Below are 13737 nucleotides of genomic sequence, written 5' to 3'. Positions count from 1 at the left end.
TCTTAAAGAGTTAAAGAGGCTGCGTCCCAAAGTCGAACCTTAAAACGTACAGGAATTAGAAGAGGCAGTTGGGGGGCTGCCGCCCCCCAAACACCCAGCTTTTAAAGACTCTTTTGTACAGGTTTTTTGTTTTTTTGCTAACCCCCCGCTCTTGGCTTCGGAAAGGCCCTCTTTTAATTAACAAAAAATTGAAATGAATGAATAATGGAATATCTCATATGTGTAATAAAAACATGAGAATAAAAAATTCTTTACGTAAGCTAATTTATAAGTTACTTATATCTTTAACTAATAAAAAGATTCGTAAAAAATTAAAAGTTCTACTTGCCTTTTTAATTAACCAAAAAATTGGAGGGCAACTAGGCTTCTTCCCCGCTTTTTTTCTCAAAATCATTCGATCAAAATTATGAGAAAGACATTTAGCCAAAAAAAAATAAATATGCAAATTCCTCTGCGGAGAGCCAAAATCAAAACATGTATTGATTCAAAAACGTTCAGAAATTAAATAAAAAAAAACAAGTTTTTTCAACTGAAAGTAAGGAGCGACATTAAAACTTAAAACGAACAGAAATTACTTCGTATATGAAAGGGGCTGCTTCCTCATCAACGCTCCGCTCTTTACGCTAAAGTTTTTTACTGTTTTAAAAAGAAAAGTTGAGAGAAAGAGTCAAACTTTAGCGTAAAGAGCGGAACGTTGATGAGGAAGCAGCCCCTTTCATATACGAAGTAATTTCTGGTCTATACTTGACAATGTTATAAGGGTAAAATTCTCAAGAGTAGGTATAATCTTTAAGCAAGAGTGGCAAAGGCTAGACCTATTTTTTTGCTTATATCAAACAACAAATTAAAATATCAGTTAAAAATTTGGTGAAATTCTAGTTAATTGACTTCTTGCTATCTCAGAAAGGGTTCAGGCAGAAAGGAAAATGAAACTTTCAGGGATGAATCTACAGACTAAAGTATGTCCCGGGAAGGTATTTTGAAGCAGCCACCTCTACTCCTTCTCCTCTAGAGGGCCCTGATCTTTGATGACCTTTAAAAATATATCTGTTATGAAACTGAAACCTTGCAAAATAGATCTTCTGCTTAACTGAAGCACAAAAAATTGTTTTCAGCTTCATAACTTTGCTCGATTCCATTTTATAAGGTTTTAAAGATATACAAATACACTTCCTAAATTTTGAAAAATTGATATGGCTCAAAATTCTACTCAAATAACAGGAATTGCATTTTCAGAACTAAAGGCAGTTCCTCAGCAGCTCTCAAAAGAATCATATTCGATAGAACTGGGAAGATTTGACACTTTGAAAACCGAGCCCGCGTGAATTTTTTAACGAGGTTTCATAAATGTAACAAATCAAACATAAACTGACACTTATAAGAAATAAATAGGCCATCAAGTGACATAATACGGACTTTTGTATAAGCTGATTTAACTGAAAACCGAGAATCACATCCATTAAAGATACGAATAACAGAATTTTGTAAATTACGTAATAGGTTAAGGTGAACAGCAAATGTACTTGACCAAACCGAACAACAATAAAAGTAAGGATAGACAAGTATAAGATTAGTTTCAAATCAAAGAAGCAACCTTCTTAAGGAGCATTTTAATGTGAGTCAAAATAAACTTTAGATTAATAAAAATATGCTTTCACAGATGTAATAATTTTAATGGTACCCTTTGTAGGATCTGCTACTGATCTTACATGTGCTCTAGCGTATCTCGAAAAATTGCGGCTATGGACATAATCTACTAAGTAGGGGAAGCAAAAGAAAAAACTGAAAATTTAAAATCCAATAGCAACCAACGCCACCTATCATAACTGTAAGGAATTTAGTTTTATGCACTACACAGGATTTAATTATCATGGCTGACTTTATCCACCTTTGTAGGCTGTCTAGCTCAATGATACCATTATAGATGTAGGCAACAATAATCTCTAAGAAATTCTTCATTTTAAAATATCCAAAACCAAATACTCTGAATAATAGAGAAAGATTTTTAACTGAGAATGAAAGATTTAAAGTAACTCAAAACCTTCAGTCATCTGCTGATATAATAGACTGTAATAGAATATACAACACCTAAATACAACCAAATTTTGCAATATTTTCTCTTTTTTACTTTAAATCGGAAATATTACATATCGTTTCCAAGTAAAACATAACAGCCAACTATAAAGCAAAAAAAAAAAAAAAAAAATCATATGTATGACTCCTTAATTTCGGTTCATAACAAAACATTCTACAAAAAATCTAATGAATGGAGAAAAATATTTTTCATTTTAACTAGGCGGTGTTCTTTGCACCGGCATAATCATAATAATGTTGGAATCTATTAAAACAGTTTCATTTCACAGTAAAGAAGCGATTTAATTTAGGAGTGTTTTAGCTAGGGTCAAAATAAACCCTTAATTATGATTTTGATTCATTGAGACCCTTACTCAATGAACCAAAATTGACCTTGTTTGAATCTGTCAAAATTATGACAGGCAGATCAATAGTGGAGCTAATTGATCTGCCTGTCATGATCAGGGAGTTTAGCTGTTTCAACCATTTTTCCAATCAGGTCTCTTTGAATCGAGGGATTAAACATAGAAACATCCGAGTGTTCATTGAACTGAAAATTGGAAGTTGTAGAGTTCTGTTAAAAGTAAAGACATATTGGAGAATAACACGTAATATTTACTTCTCAACACTGATTAAAATTAAAGAAAAAAAATGTTCAAGCATAATTAAAGGTTCAATAGCAACAACTTTAGAGACGACTCTCCCACAGCCTCAAAAAAGGGTTGTAAAACGTTTAATCCCCTCTACCCCAAATCAAATACAAATTGAAAGGATAAGTTGGGAATAGTTTTACTATTGGTTTTATCTCTTTCTCGTATGTTTTTATAACTTTTGTAGATATTTGGATTTTGCAGCTTAAAATATTTCCCGAGTCAAAGCCCTGCTATAATTATAAATATGTTCCAAATTAAATTTACATTCTTATTTCACATATGACAATCATAAAAACCGAAATCTTTTTTTTTAATGACAGAGTAACAAACTAACTTAAATTTTTCACAGCAAAGGTTATACAACGGATAATATACATAAACAATAAATAGATTTGACAGAACCACATGAAAGATGGAGAATAATTAAGATGGACAAGAAGAAAACCGGATCAAGGAATAAAAACTACTGTCCTATTGAATATCCTATGTCGCTATGTGCGACATAAACAAAAATATCTTTATGTCGCTATGTACAACATGTACACGAGCTAAGAACTCAAATGACGCTTGTGATCTAGCAATATTCTAAGAAACAAAAGATTGATTTAAAAGAAAATTCAGAGGCTTAATCCCAGTCGGGATTTAAAATAAGAGCTCTAAGGCAAGAGGTCCTTCTAAATATCAAAATTCATCAAGATCCTATCACCCATTCGTAAGTTAAAATATCTCAATCTCCCTTCAGCCCCCCAGATTGTCGAATCGGGGAAAACGACTGTCAATTTATGCAGGTCTCAGACACGCCTATCAGTTTTCATCGTCCTAGAACGTCCAGAAGCACCGAACTCGCCAAAGCACTGGACCCACCTAACTCACCCAAAGAGAGCGGGTCAGGTCCTGTTACGTCAATAACATAATTAGGACTTCTGCTTATTCTTCCAATCAAGTTCCATCCTTATCTCTCCCCTCTAAGCATTTTCCAAGGTTTCCGGCTTCCAAGATTTCTCTTTTCCCCCTCCAACCTCATAAGTCCCAGGATCTTATTTGCACTGAAAATGGAGCATATGATGCATTGAATCTTTCTATATATCAAGTTTCATTAAGACCCGATCACCCATTCGTAAGATAAACATGCCTCGATTTTCCAAAATTTCCATTTTCCAACGTTTTCCAAAATTTCCTGTTTTCTCCTCCAGCCCCCCCTCAATGTCACCGTATCTGGTCAGGATTTAAAATAAGAGTTCTGAAGCACAAGGTCCTTCTAAATATCAAAGTTCATAAAGATCTGATCACCTATTCGTAAGTTCCTCCCGATTCCTCCAAGCAGATCAGTTTCAGTTATGGCAGTCACTAATCTTGGACTTATGATTATTGTTCCCACCGGGTTTCATCCTGATCTCTCCACTATAAGCGTTTTCCAAGATTTTCACCCCCCCCCCAAATGATGCTGGACACGGTCGGGATTTAAAACAAGACATCTGAGTTAGGAGATCTTTCTAAATATGAAAATCCATTAAAATCGATCATTCCTTCGTACTCCTGTTCTGGTTATGTCAGTCATGCATCTAGGAATTGTGCTTATTTTCCCACCAAGTTTCATCCCAATCCCTCTACTTTTATGCGTTTTCAGATATTTTAGGTTTCCCCCACCTATTCCCCCCAATGTAACTTTATCCAGTCAGAATTTAAAATAATAGCTTTGAGACACAACATCCTTCTAAATATCGAATTCCATTAAGATCCGATCACCTGTTTGAAAGTTAAAATTTCTCATATTTTCTAAATTTTCCGAACTACCCCCCCCAAAATGATCTCATGGGGGAAAAGACTATTTCCAATTTAATCTGATCTGGTTCTTGATCAGCCTACTAAATTTCATTGTCCTAGCTTATCTGGAAGGGCCTAAACTAGCAAAACCGGGACAAACCTACTGAATTTGCGATCGCTATATGTCACTTTGGTAGATACCAAGTGCCATAAAAAGTGGATTTTGATCCTAACGGATAAATATGCCATGAAAACTATATTGAAAACAGCAGATACTTGCACACATTTTACATCTTAAGTCCCCACCATATACCACACCTCAAATTTACTTTTTCTTCTCACATATATGAAATACTTGATTTGCATTCAAGCACTTGAGAGAATTCCTTCTAACAAATGCCACGTTTGAAGGATCTCTCACATGTATGTAATTTTTATGCACGTTAAAATTTACCTTATATTTAATATACCTATTAAAATGCTTTTAATAAAAGCATTTTTTTACACACATCACATTTATACGGTTTTTCACCTGCTTGTTTTCACTGGTATTCAATCAAATTGCCGTATTCATAAAAACCTTTGTTACGTTTATCATATTTAAACAGTTTTTAACCTTGTATGTAGTTTTTTATGCGCGTCCAAATTCTGATATTGAGAAAAGCATTTCTTATACACATCACATTTAAACGGTCTATCACCTGTATGCAATCTTTTGTGCACATTCAAATGGCTTGACTGAGAAAAGCCTTGTTACACAAGTCACATTTAAACGGTTTTTTTTACCTGTATGCACTCTGGTGCTTAATCAAATCGCCTGAATGAGAAAAGCCTGTTACAAACGTCACATTTAAATGGCTTTTCACCTGTGTGTTCTCTGGTGTGTAATCAAATTACCCTTTAAAGAAAAACATTTGTGACATATGTCACATTTAAATGGCTTTTCACCTGTATGGAGTCTTTGGTGCACATTCAAATAGCTTGATTTAGAAAAGCCTTTGTTACATACGTCACAGTTAAACGGTTTTTCACCTGTGTGTGTTCTCTGATGTGCAATCAAAGTGCCGTTTACAGAAAAACATTTGTTACATATGTCGCATTTAAATGGCTTTTCACCAGTATGCAATCTCTGGTGCCCAACCAAACTGCTTGAATAAGAAAAGCTTTTGTTACATACGTCACATTTAAATGGCTTTTCACCTGTATGGAGTCTTTGGTGCATATTCAAATGGATTGATTGAGAAAACCCTTTGTTACATACGTCACATTTAAACGGTTTTTCACCTGTATGCACTCGGTGGTGCTTATTCAAATCGCCTAAACGAGAAAAATCTTTGTTACATACGTCACATTTAAACGGTTTTTCACCTGTGTGTGTTCTCTGGTGCACATTCAAATGGCTTGATTGAGAAAAGCCTTTGTTACATACGTCGCATTTAAACGGTTTTTCACCTGTGTGCGATCTCTGGTGCATATTCAAATTGCCTGATTGAGAAAAGCCTTTGTTACATACGTCACATTTAAATGGCTTTTCACCTGTATGGAGTCTTTGGTGCATATTCAAACTGCTTGAATGAGAAAAGCCTTTGTTACATACGTCACATTTAAACGGTTTTTCATCTGTATCCACTCTCTTGTGCCCAATCAAATTGATTGAATGAGAAAAGCGCTTCTTGCCTACATAACGCTTATTTAGTTTTTTCTCCGTGTTTGTTTTGAGATATCTTTCTAATTTTCCGTGGTTTTTACTGTACAAGTGACTATTAGAAAATATTTCCCGATTTTCTAAGCTTTTGTCTTCTGATTCTGTATCATGTGAATTTGAGGTACCGTTAGTGGACGGATTCTGTGAGACGACTAGCAATGCATTTCCCTGTAGGTCTAGTTCAGACAGATTTGGTGAGTAGTGACGTTTTATAATTAGATGTTGTTTTATATCACCAGTACATTCACACAAACAAATGGGGCATCGTCTTGTTTCTTCCATTTGGTGTTCCATAAAATGTGGAACAAACTCACTATAATCACGAAATACTGCAGGACAGACGTCGCACTCGATTGGGGAAAGTTTTTCACAGCCAGTGTCAAAATGAAGATTCAGCATCAAAAATGATTTCTCTGTTTTCCCACAGGAATCACAACGCCAGATCCCAGCAGTTAATTCTTCTATACTTTTCTCTCTCAACCTTTTCACCGAAACAATTAGTTTTGGGCCTAAGAGTTCTGGTTGAATTGTACCATCAGAAGTGCTCAGAGTAGAACTCATTATCTCTAAAGTAAGAAAAAAATAAATTAAAGGTAACATAAAAATTATAAATAACAAAAGCTAAGAGCTCATATGGCACTTGCGACGAGGTCGAAAGAGCCAACAGCTCATATGGTATGAACTCTAGCAAAATTCTAAGAATCAATAGATTGCTTTAAAAGGAAAATCAGAGACTTAATTCCGGTCGGGATTTAAAATAACGGCTCTGTGTCACGAAGTCCTTCTAAATATCAAAATTCATTAAGATCTGATCACCAACTCGTTAAAAACGCCTAACTTTTTCTAATTTCCCCCTTCCCTTCAGCCCCGCAGATGGTTGAATCGGGGAAAACGACTTTGTCAAGTCAATTTGTGCAGCTCCCTGACACGCCTACCAATTTTCATCGTCCTAGCACGTCCAGAAGCACCAAACTCGTCAAAACACTGAACCCCACCACCTAACTCCACCAAAGAGAGCGGATCCAGTCTGGTTACTTCAATCACATATCTACGACGTTTACAAGCGTTTTCCAAGATTTCCGGCTTCCCCCTCCAACTCCCCACACTGTCGAAGGATCTGGTTGGGATTTGAAATAAGAGCTCTGAGACACGAGTTCCTTCTAAATATCAAATTTATTAAGATCTGGTCACCCGTTCGTAAGTAAAAAATACCTCAATTTTCCTGATTTTTCCAAACTAACCACCTTCAGCTCTCTCAAAGAGAACGGATCCATGCTAATTATGTCTATCTCATATCTAAAACTTGTGCTTATTTTTCCCATCAACTTTCATACCGATCTCTCTCTAAGGGTTTTCCAAGATTTTCGGTTTCCAAGATTTCTTTTTCCCCACTCCAACCCTCTAAGTCCCCAGATCCGATTTGAAAATGGAGCATCTGAGACATAAGATTCTTACTATATATCAAGTTTCATTAAGATCCGATCGCTCATTCGTACGATACCTCGATTTTCACGTTTTCCAAGAATTTCGGTTTCTCCCTCCAACTCCCTCCAATGTCACCAGATCTGGTCAATATTTAAAATGAGGGTTCTAAAGCACAAGATCCTTTTAGATATCAAATTTCATTAAGATCTGATCACCCGTTCGTAAGTTACAAATACCTCATATTTTCTGATTTTTCCGATTTACTCCCCCCTCCGTCCAACTCCACCAAAGAGAGCGGATCCAGTCCGGTTAAGTCAGTTACTTATCTTAGACTGTGCTTATTCTTTCCACCAAGTTTCATCCTAATCTCTCCGCTTTAAGTGTTTTCCAAGATTTTAGGTTCCGCCTCCCCATCCCACAAATTTCATTAAGATCTGATCACTCCTTCATAAGTTAAGAATACCTCATTTTTTCGATTTTTTTAGAATTAAGCCTCCCCCCAACTCCTTCAAAGAGAGCGGCTCCGTTCCAGTTATGTCAATCACGTATCTAGGACTTGTGCTTATTTTTCCCACCAAGTTTCATCCCGATCAACTCTAAGTGTTTTCCGAGATTTAAGGTTCCCCCACTCAATTCCCCCCAATGTCACCGGATCCAATCAGGATTTAAAATAAGAGCTCTGAGACACGACATTCTTCCAAACTTCAAATTTCATTAAGATCCGATCACTCCTTCGTAAGTTAAAAATACCTCATTTTTTCAAATTTTCAGAATTAACCCCCCCCCCCAACAGAGCAGATCCGTTCCGTTATGTAAATCACGTATCCAGGGCTTCCGCTTATTTTTCTCACCAAGTTTCATCCCGATCCCTCCATTCTAAGCGTTTTCCAAGATTTTAGGTCCCCCCCCAAACTCCCCTCCAATTTCAGCAGATCTGGTCGGGATTTAAAGTAAGAGCTCTGAGACACAATATCCTTCCAAACATAAAATTTCATTAAGATCCCACCACCCGTCCGTAAGTTAAAAATACTTTTTTTTCTATTTTTTTCGAATGTCCTTGTCTGGATTGGGAGGATGTCATAAATAAATATTTAAAGGAAATGGGAACTTCCTGGGAGGGTGTAAACAGGGAGGCTTTAAATAGATTATGTTGGAGGAGGAGCGCGCGTTGCTGAGTTGGCCTCTGGCGGCTTGGTGCTGCAGTGAGTTATTAGTTGTAGTAGTAGTATTACTCGACTAAATTCAAAACAATTACAGAATACATAAATAAACAATGCAAACGCAACCAATTAAGATGGTATGTTTGGATTCTTTGTCCGTAAACATTAAATTGCATATCACCTCCCTCCCATTTCCTTAAAATCCCGTAGCTATCATAGGAGACAGAATCTCACAGTTGAACTAAGCGATATTCCAACAACCTTGTGCTTCACTTCATGAGATTTCAAAATGACGTCTTAGCAAGTCAGTATCTTCTTTAATTTACCATTGTTGAAACATTATTTAGGCAAAATGCAACCACCCTCATTCACCAAAAATGAAAATCACTTTTTACGTGGGCAGCGATCTTATTTTTATTTATAGTCTTATTTTTCTTCGTCAGAATTTAGGCACTAGAAAATCATAGAAATGTTTAAAAAGTGCAACATGGCACACTGGAAGTGCAATTTGGGTGACAGTTTTGGAATGGAAAGGTTGGGTCAGGCAAATGGACATCATAGAGAGCTAATTATACAGTCATTTATAAACTACATTTTATATTTAATCGCTGTTTCTAAATTTGTATTTACAAGGCAATAATAAAGTGACATATGGTGCCCAAAAAGTGCGCTTTGGGTTTTCTTTTCATGTTTATAAATAAAAACAGAACGTTTTCTGAATTATTAATTTACTCGTTGGGAAATGTTCGATTATGAATATCGAGAAAATTTTGCCAACAGTTCTTGGTAGCATTTTGATGGACACATTATATTAAATAAAACTAACCAGGGATGCGAATCGGATGGAAAAAATTGATACCTAAAGTTTGAAAACTACCCTCCCTTTTGCATTTGATGAAAAAAAGAAATCTAGAAAAATAACACGTTTTTTTTTTGTAAATTAGGGTATTGGAGGCACAAATTTTCAAAAAGGAGGGGAGGGGGGAATGAATATTATTTTTATGTCTAAAATTTCCTTCGTCAAGCCAAGCTTGGTATCCTAGTGCTGCGCATTAAAACTGATGACAATAGATAAAAAGTATGGATTGGTACCGCATATTCGCGAGCATAAATTTCTAATTTGTGAGAAAAACAAACATTTAATGTTCGGATTCAATTCATTAATACTTGTAGCAGATATTTTGTACAACATACTTATGCAAAGCTGGGTAAAAGAAATATTTAGAACTTTTAGACACGGTATGCTACATAGTATGTTCTACATTTATGGGTTAGTAAATGAAACCAAAACGCAACGAATAGGATCTAATCAGCGCACACTAGGAGTTTCAATTACAAAATACGAAAATTTGGAGCTATACTGGAGTTTTGATTCAAACATTGGAAGTAAAACATTAAAATAATTAAATGATTCCTCGAGCTGCTCACTTCTCCCTACAAACTTCTATGACTAAGCTACAACCGATTTGACCTATCTAGCTACAGTACGAATATTATTATAAAAAGCATCTTATTTTATTTTCTGATGATTTTTTTTCATGTTTTTCAGCTAAACAATTCTGGTTTTTGATAACTTATCGTTTTTCAGTGATCCCATATCTGTCCTATTTGCAGATGTCGAGTGTGTATTCATATCCATTTTGAATGTTGTAAAACAAGAAAATCTTATATTGAACTAATAGATTTTGGAAAATAAAAGACCCTTTACCTATCAGGGGAAACAATTCGACTTGAGCAAAAGGGGTAAAACAGGAAGTATAGTAGATTTTCGTAATTTTTCCAGTAGCTAGGCTAACCTATTTACTTGATGATAGGGTTTTTAAGACGGTAAATATATATAGATATTAATGTAGTCACATTAGGAAGTGTAACCCCCTGTTTTTTTTTTTTATTTCTATACTGAGGACAAGGATGGATTAGTTAAAAAAAATATCTGCTCAAACTAAAGAACGAAGTTGAAACTTATAGCGACCAACAGTTTTTATGTTACTCAGTAATATTTTCACCATATTATTGGGGGAGGGGAGGGGGGAGTCACCTGCCCCACTCCCTCAACGACATCACTAGCAAACACCATCACTTTTGAATAAAAAGAAGGTGAAAGTTCGTCAAGTAAAAAAAAAGTTTGCCACCGGCAAAGACAGCCGTTGGTATTCTGCCATCCTTTATTCGCAGTACCAGTTCTAGCCATCTCAAGCTTTCACTCACTATAGCCAAAGAAAGCGGGGCTAAACCACATTTTCCTTTCAGCTAGCTGCTTGAAATACAGTTAGTGAGACGGGTATATGACTTTGTCTTAATTTGGCTATTTACTTATCTCTAAGAAACTTCGGTTTTAGGAAACCAATATTTAACATAGTTCATGGCCAAAGTATTTGGCTTTAATGAGTGATACTTCGTTCGGTTTTATTTGTGATATTACAGAAATCTTCTAACTTAGTTTCTTCTGTTTGTGGAAGCAAAAAGACATAAAGAACTTGTATTCCCTTATTATTCTTGGTGGTGCGACTAAAAGGGGAAAAAGTTAGACCCACATTGGCATGTCTGAGGATTAGAGATTTTCTTTATTCCGATTCATATTTATATTTATTTTTATTTTCATGTGAAAGAGACGTAAAAATTAATTTGTGAAAGAACCTATTTTGTAAACCAAATTATCACTGTATGCTCAATATTTACCTTCGTTACGGCTATCCTTTTCCTGAGAGTCAGAAGGAGATGCCGAAAAACTTTGCGAAATACCAAGAGGTAGTTGATGATCCAGCGCTAATTCTGAATTAGATGTTCCAATTTCTCTTGTCAAGGTACCTTCAACTTCTGCAACAAAATACAAATTAAAAGACATCTAAAACAATCAAATACGCAAAATTTACTGCTATTAAAGTTCATACCTTAATCATATGAAAAATTAACTAACCCAAATATATAACCGACATTCGAAGTCTTCAGATTCACAATAAAACTAAATTGATGGTTGCATAGCATATATATGTATTATATCTGAGAATTTCCCTTTAATCCAAGACCAAAAAATATCTTTTAATTCTGATCAATATTTCTTGATGAGCTTATCAAAGTGTAACAGATCGAGTCTTTTTCGTACACAAATTAATTAATGCACACCATCATTTAAAATTTCGACAGGTTGCCAACTTTAACATTGTGGTACACATTATGAAACTATTCTGGCTCAACTTTTAAGACAAGGGATATATATATATATATGTAACAATTTACTGATATTCCTCTGTCATCTTTGCAGTATTTTGTTTGAAATACTGAGAGGAAAGAAATTTGAGGGTACGAAAAATTAAGTTTCATGTTTACTACAAAAATAGAGCCTGCACGCAAGAATAAATCGTTAGAGAAGGATCATCTCCTTCATAAGGGATTTAGAATCCCTTCATAAGGGGCTTTTTGAATAGTAATAATTACTTTCCCAAAAATCTTCCCACTAGAGGGCAAATCGAGTTAAGCAAACATCAAAACTTTTGAATAAAATAAAAGAAATATTCCAGCTTAAGTGTAAATTTCTTGCTTTAAATCGTACTTGACCTTGATTTGTTTCCTTTTTTCATCAAAATATAACTTGGTTTTTATTGGAATATAATTTTTTTCTAATAAAAACAAATGTTAAAGATGTACCTTCATCATCCGAAAATGTAGCTCCCAATTCGTGGGTGTCAGCTTCAAGCTTACACGGGCCTGAAAAGCTGGGAAAAGTATTCAGAGGAGCACTTTCAAGTTTAGGGGACAGCAACTGGCCTGGAATGTCAAACAGCTGCTCACACTCAGTTGGTGATACATTTTCTAAAATAAAACACAAATTAAAGGAAAAATACTAGGACATGCACAATACTAACAAGTGTCCAAAATTGAAAGGGTTATGTGCTTTCTGCAAAAGAGAAATGAAATTGAATAGGTGTGAAGACACAAACCAATAGCATCTAGTTTGGTTTTAGAGGGATGCTTAGCCATAACTGAAAAAAGTTTGCTCAGTTCTAACGTTTCCACCACCAGCAAAGTAACCTGATCACAAACTGACTCTTCATCTCCTTCTAGTTGTTACAAAATCAAGAATTGACAATCACAGCGGAAAGATCAACATTGCTTAATATTACGAAATTTAATTGTAATTAACTTGAGCATAAACTACTAATTATTGTCAGACAGTTTATAGGGAATTCCCCTTTCCCAGTTTCCTGGGCAATGTTGCTATTACTTGAGGGTCTTCTTCAAGTTTTTTTTGTCTAGATAGCTTCTAGCAAAGCCTGAGCTTACCCCATTTCTAGACAAATCATGATTCTTAATGGATTTTTGGTGTCCTCTTTAGCCTATTGAGGCATTCTACTCACAATTTTTCCGTTCCTAAAGTCCATTTTTCTTTTTACCAAAAATCATTCTCTTCATCATCTTTTATTTTACTTTATTCCTTAGCAAACAAAATCTCTTTCCTCTTAAAGACTCTATTTTTGTGCTTCCTTCTCTTCTCCTCTTGGTTTTACTTGAAGTTGAGTTTTTACAGGGAAAGCTTTGTGCAGATTAGCTATAAAAACTTTGAATTTTTTATGATTTTATTTTGTATCGGTTGCTTTTTTTGCTGTTTCAATTTTATCATGGCAAAATTCCCTGGTCAAGTTGACTAAAATACAGATGAAAGATGCATGTAAAAAAGCATAATTGATTTTTCTCGTGGATAATAATATTGTTTCAATAGAACAAAGTGAGAGCAAAATTAGCGATAGCGAGTAGCAAGAGCCATATAGGTACCCACCGGCCTACAGGCATTAAATTGTTGTAAACAGGCAGCTCTTTTTTAGATACAACTTTCTTTCACGGTTTTTGTATTTGGACGGAGCAGCAACTAAATAGTTATTATTTGTTATTATATAGTTCTTTGGCTTAATTCTATCTACTGTCAACACCCTTGGATACTGCTGTATATCAAACAAGAATT

The 13737-nt window shown here is 35.2% G+C and overlaps 2 protein-coding genes across 3 annotated transcripts in view; both read right to left on the bottom strand.

Annotated features, from left to right (window-relative positions):
* Positions 1–3297: 3297 nt before the first annotated feature.
* The window catches only part of LOC136035209 (zinc finger protein ZFP2-like), a 227318-nt gene continuing 216878 nt past the window's right edge, over positions 3298–13737 (bottom strand). The window contains exon 6 of the transcript XR_010619361.1: positions 3298–4944. The gene's annotated coding sequence lies outside the window, so the exon portion shown is untranslated. The remainder of the gene's footprint in view (positions 4945–13737) is intronic.
* Positions 4939–13737, bottom strand: part of LOC136035208 (zinc finger protein ZFP2-like) — a 57473-nt gene continuing 48674 nt past the window's right edge. For both annotated transcript variants that reach the window (XM_065716815.1, XM_065716814.1), the window contains exons 3-5: positions 12426–12590; positions 11460–11597; positions 4939–6761 (exon numbers count right to left, since the gene is read on the bottom strand). In XM_065716815.1, the coding sequence (XP_065572887.1) occupies positions 5353–6761; positions 11460–11597; positions 12426–12590 (1712 nt within the window). In that variant the 3' untranslated portion in view covers positions 4939–5352. The remainder of the gene's footprint in view (positions 6762–11459; positions 11598–12425; positions 12591–13737) is intronic.

This window comes from Artemia franciscana, chromosome 14 (assembly GCF_032884065.1).
Source record: "Artemia franciscana chromosome 14, ASM3288406v1, whole genome shotgun sequence".
NCBI lineage: Eukaryota > Metazoa > Arthropoda > Branchiopoda > Anostraca > Artemiidae > Artemia > Artemia franciscana.
The sequence above is the reverse complement of the archived record's forward strand: the minus strand, read 5'-3'. Positions and strand labels throughout refer to the sequence as shown.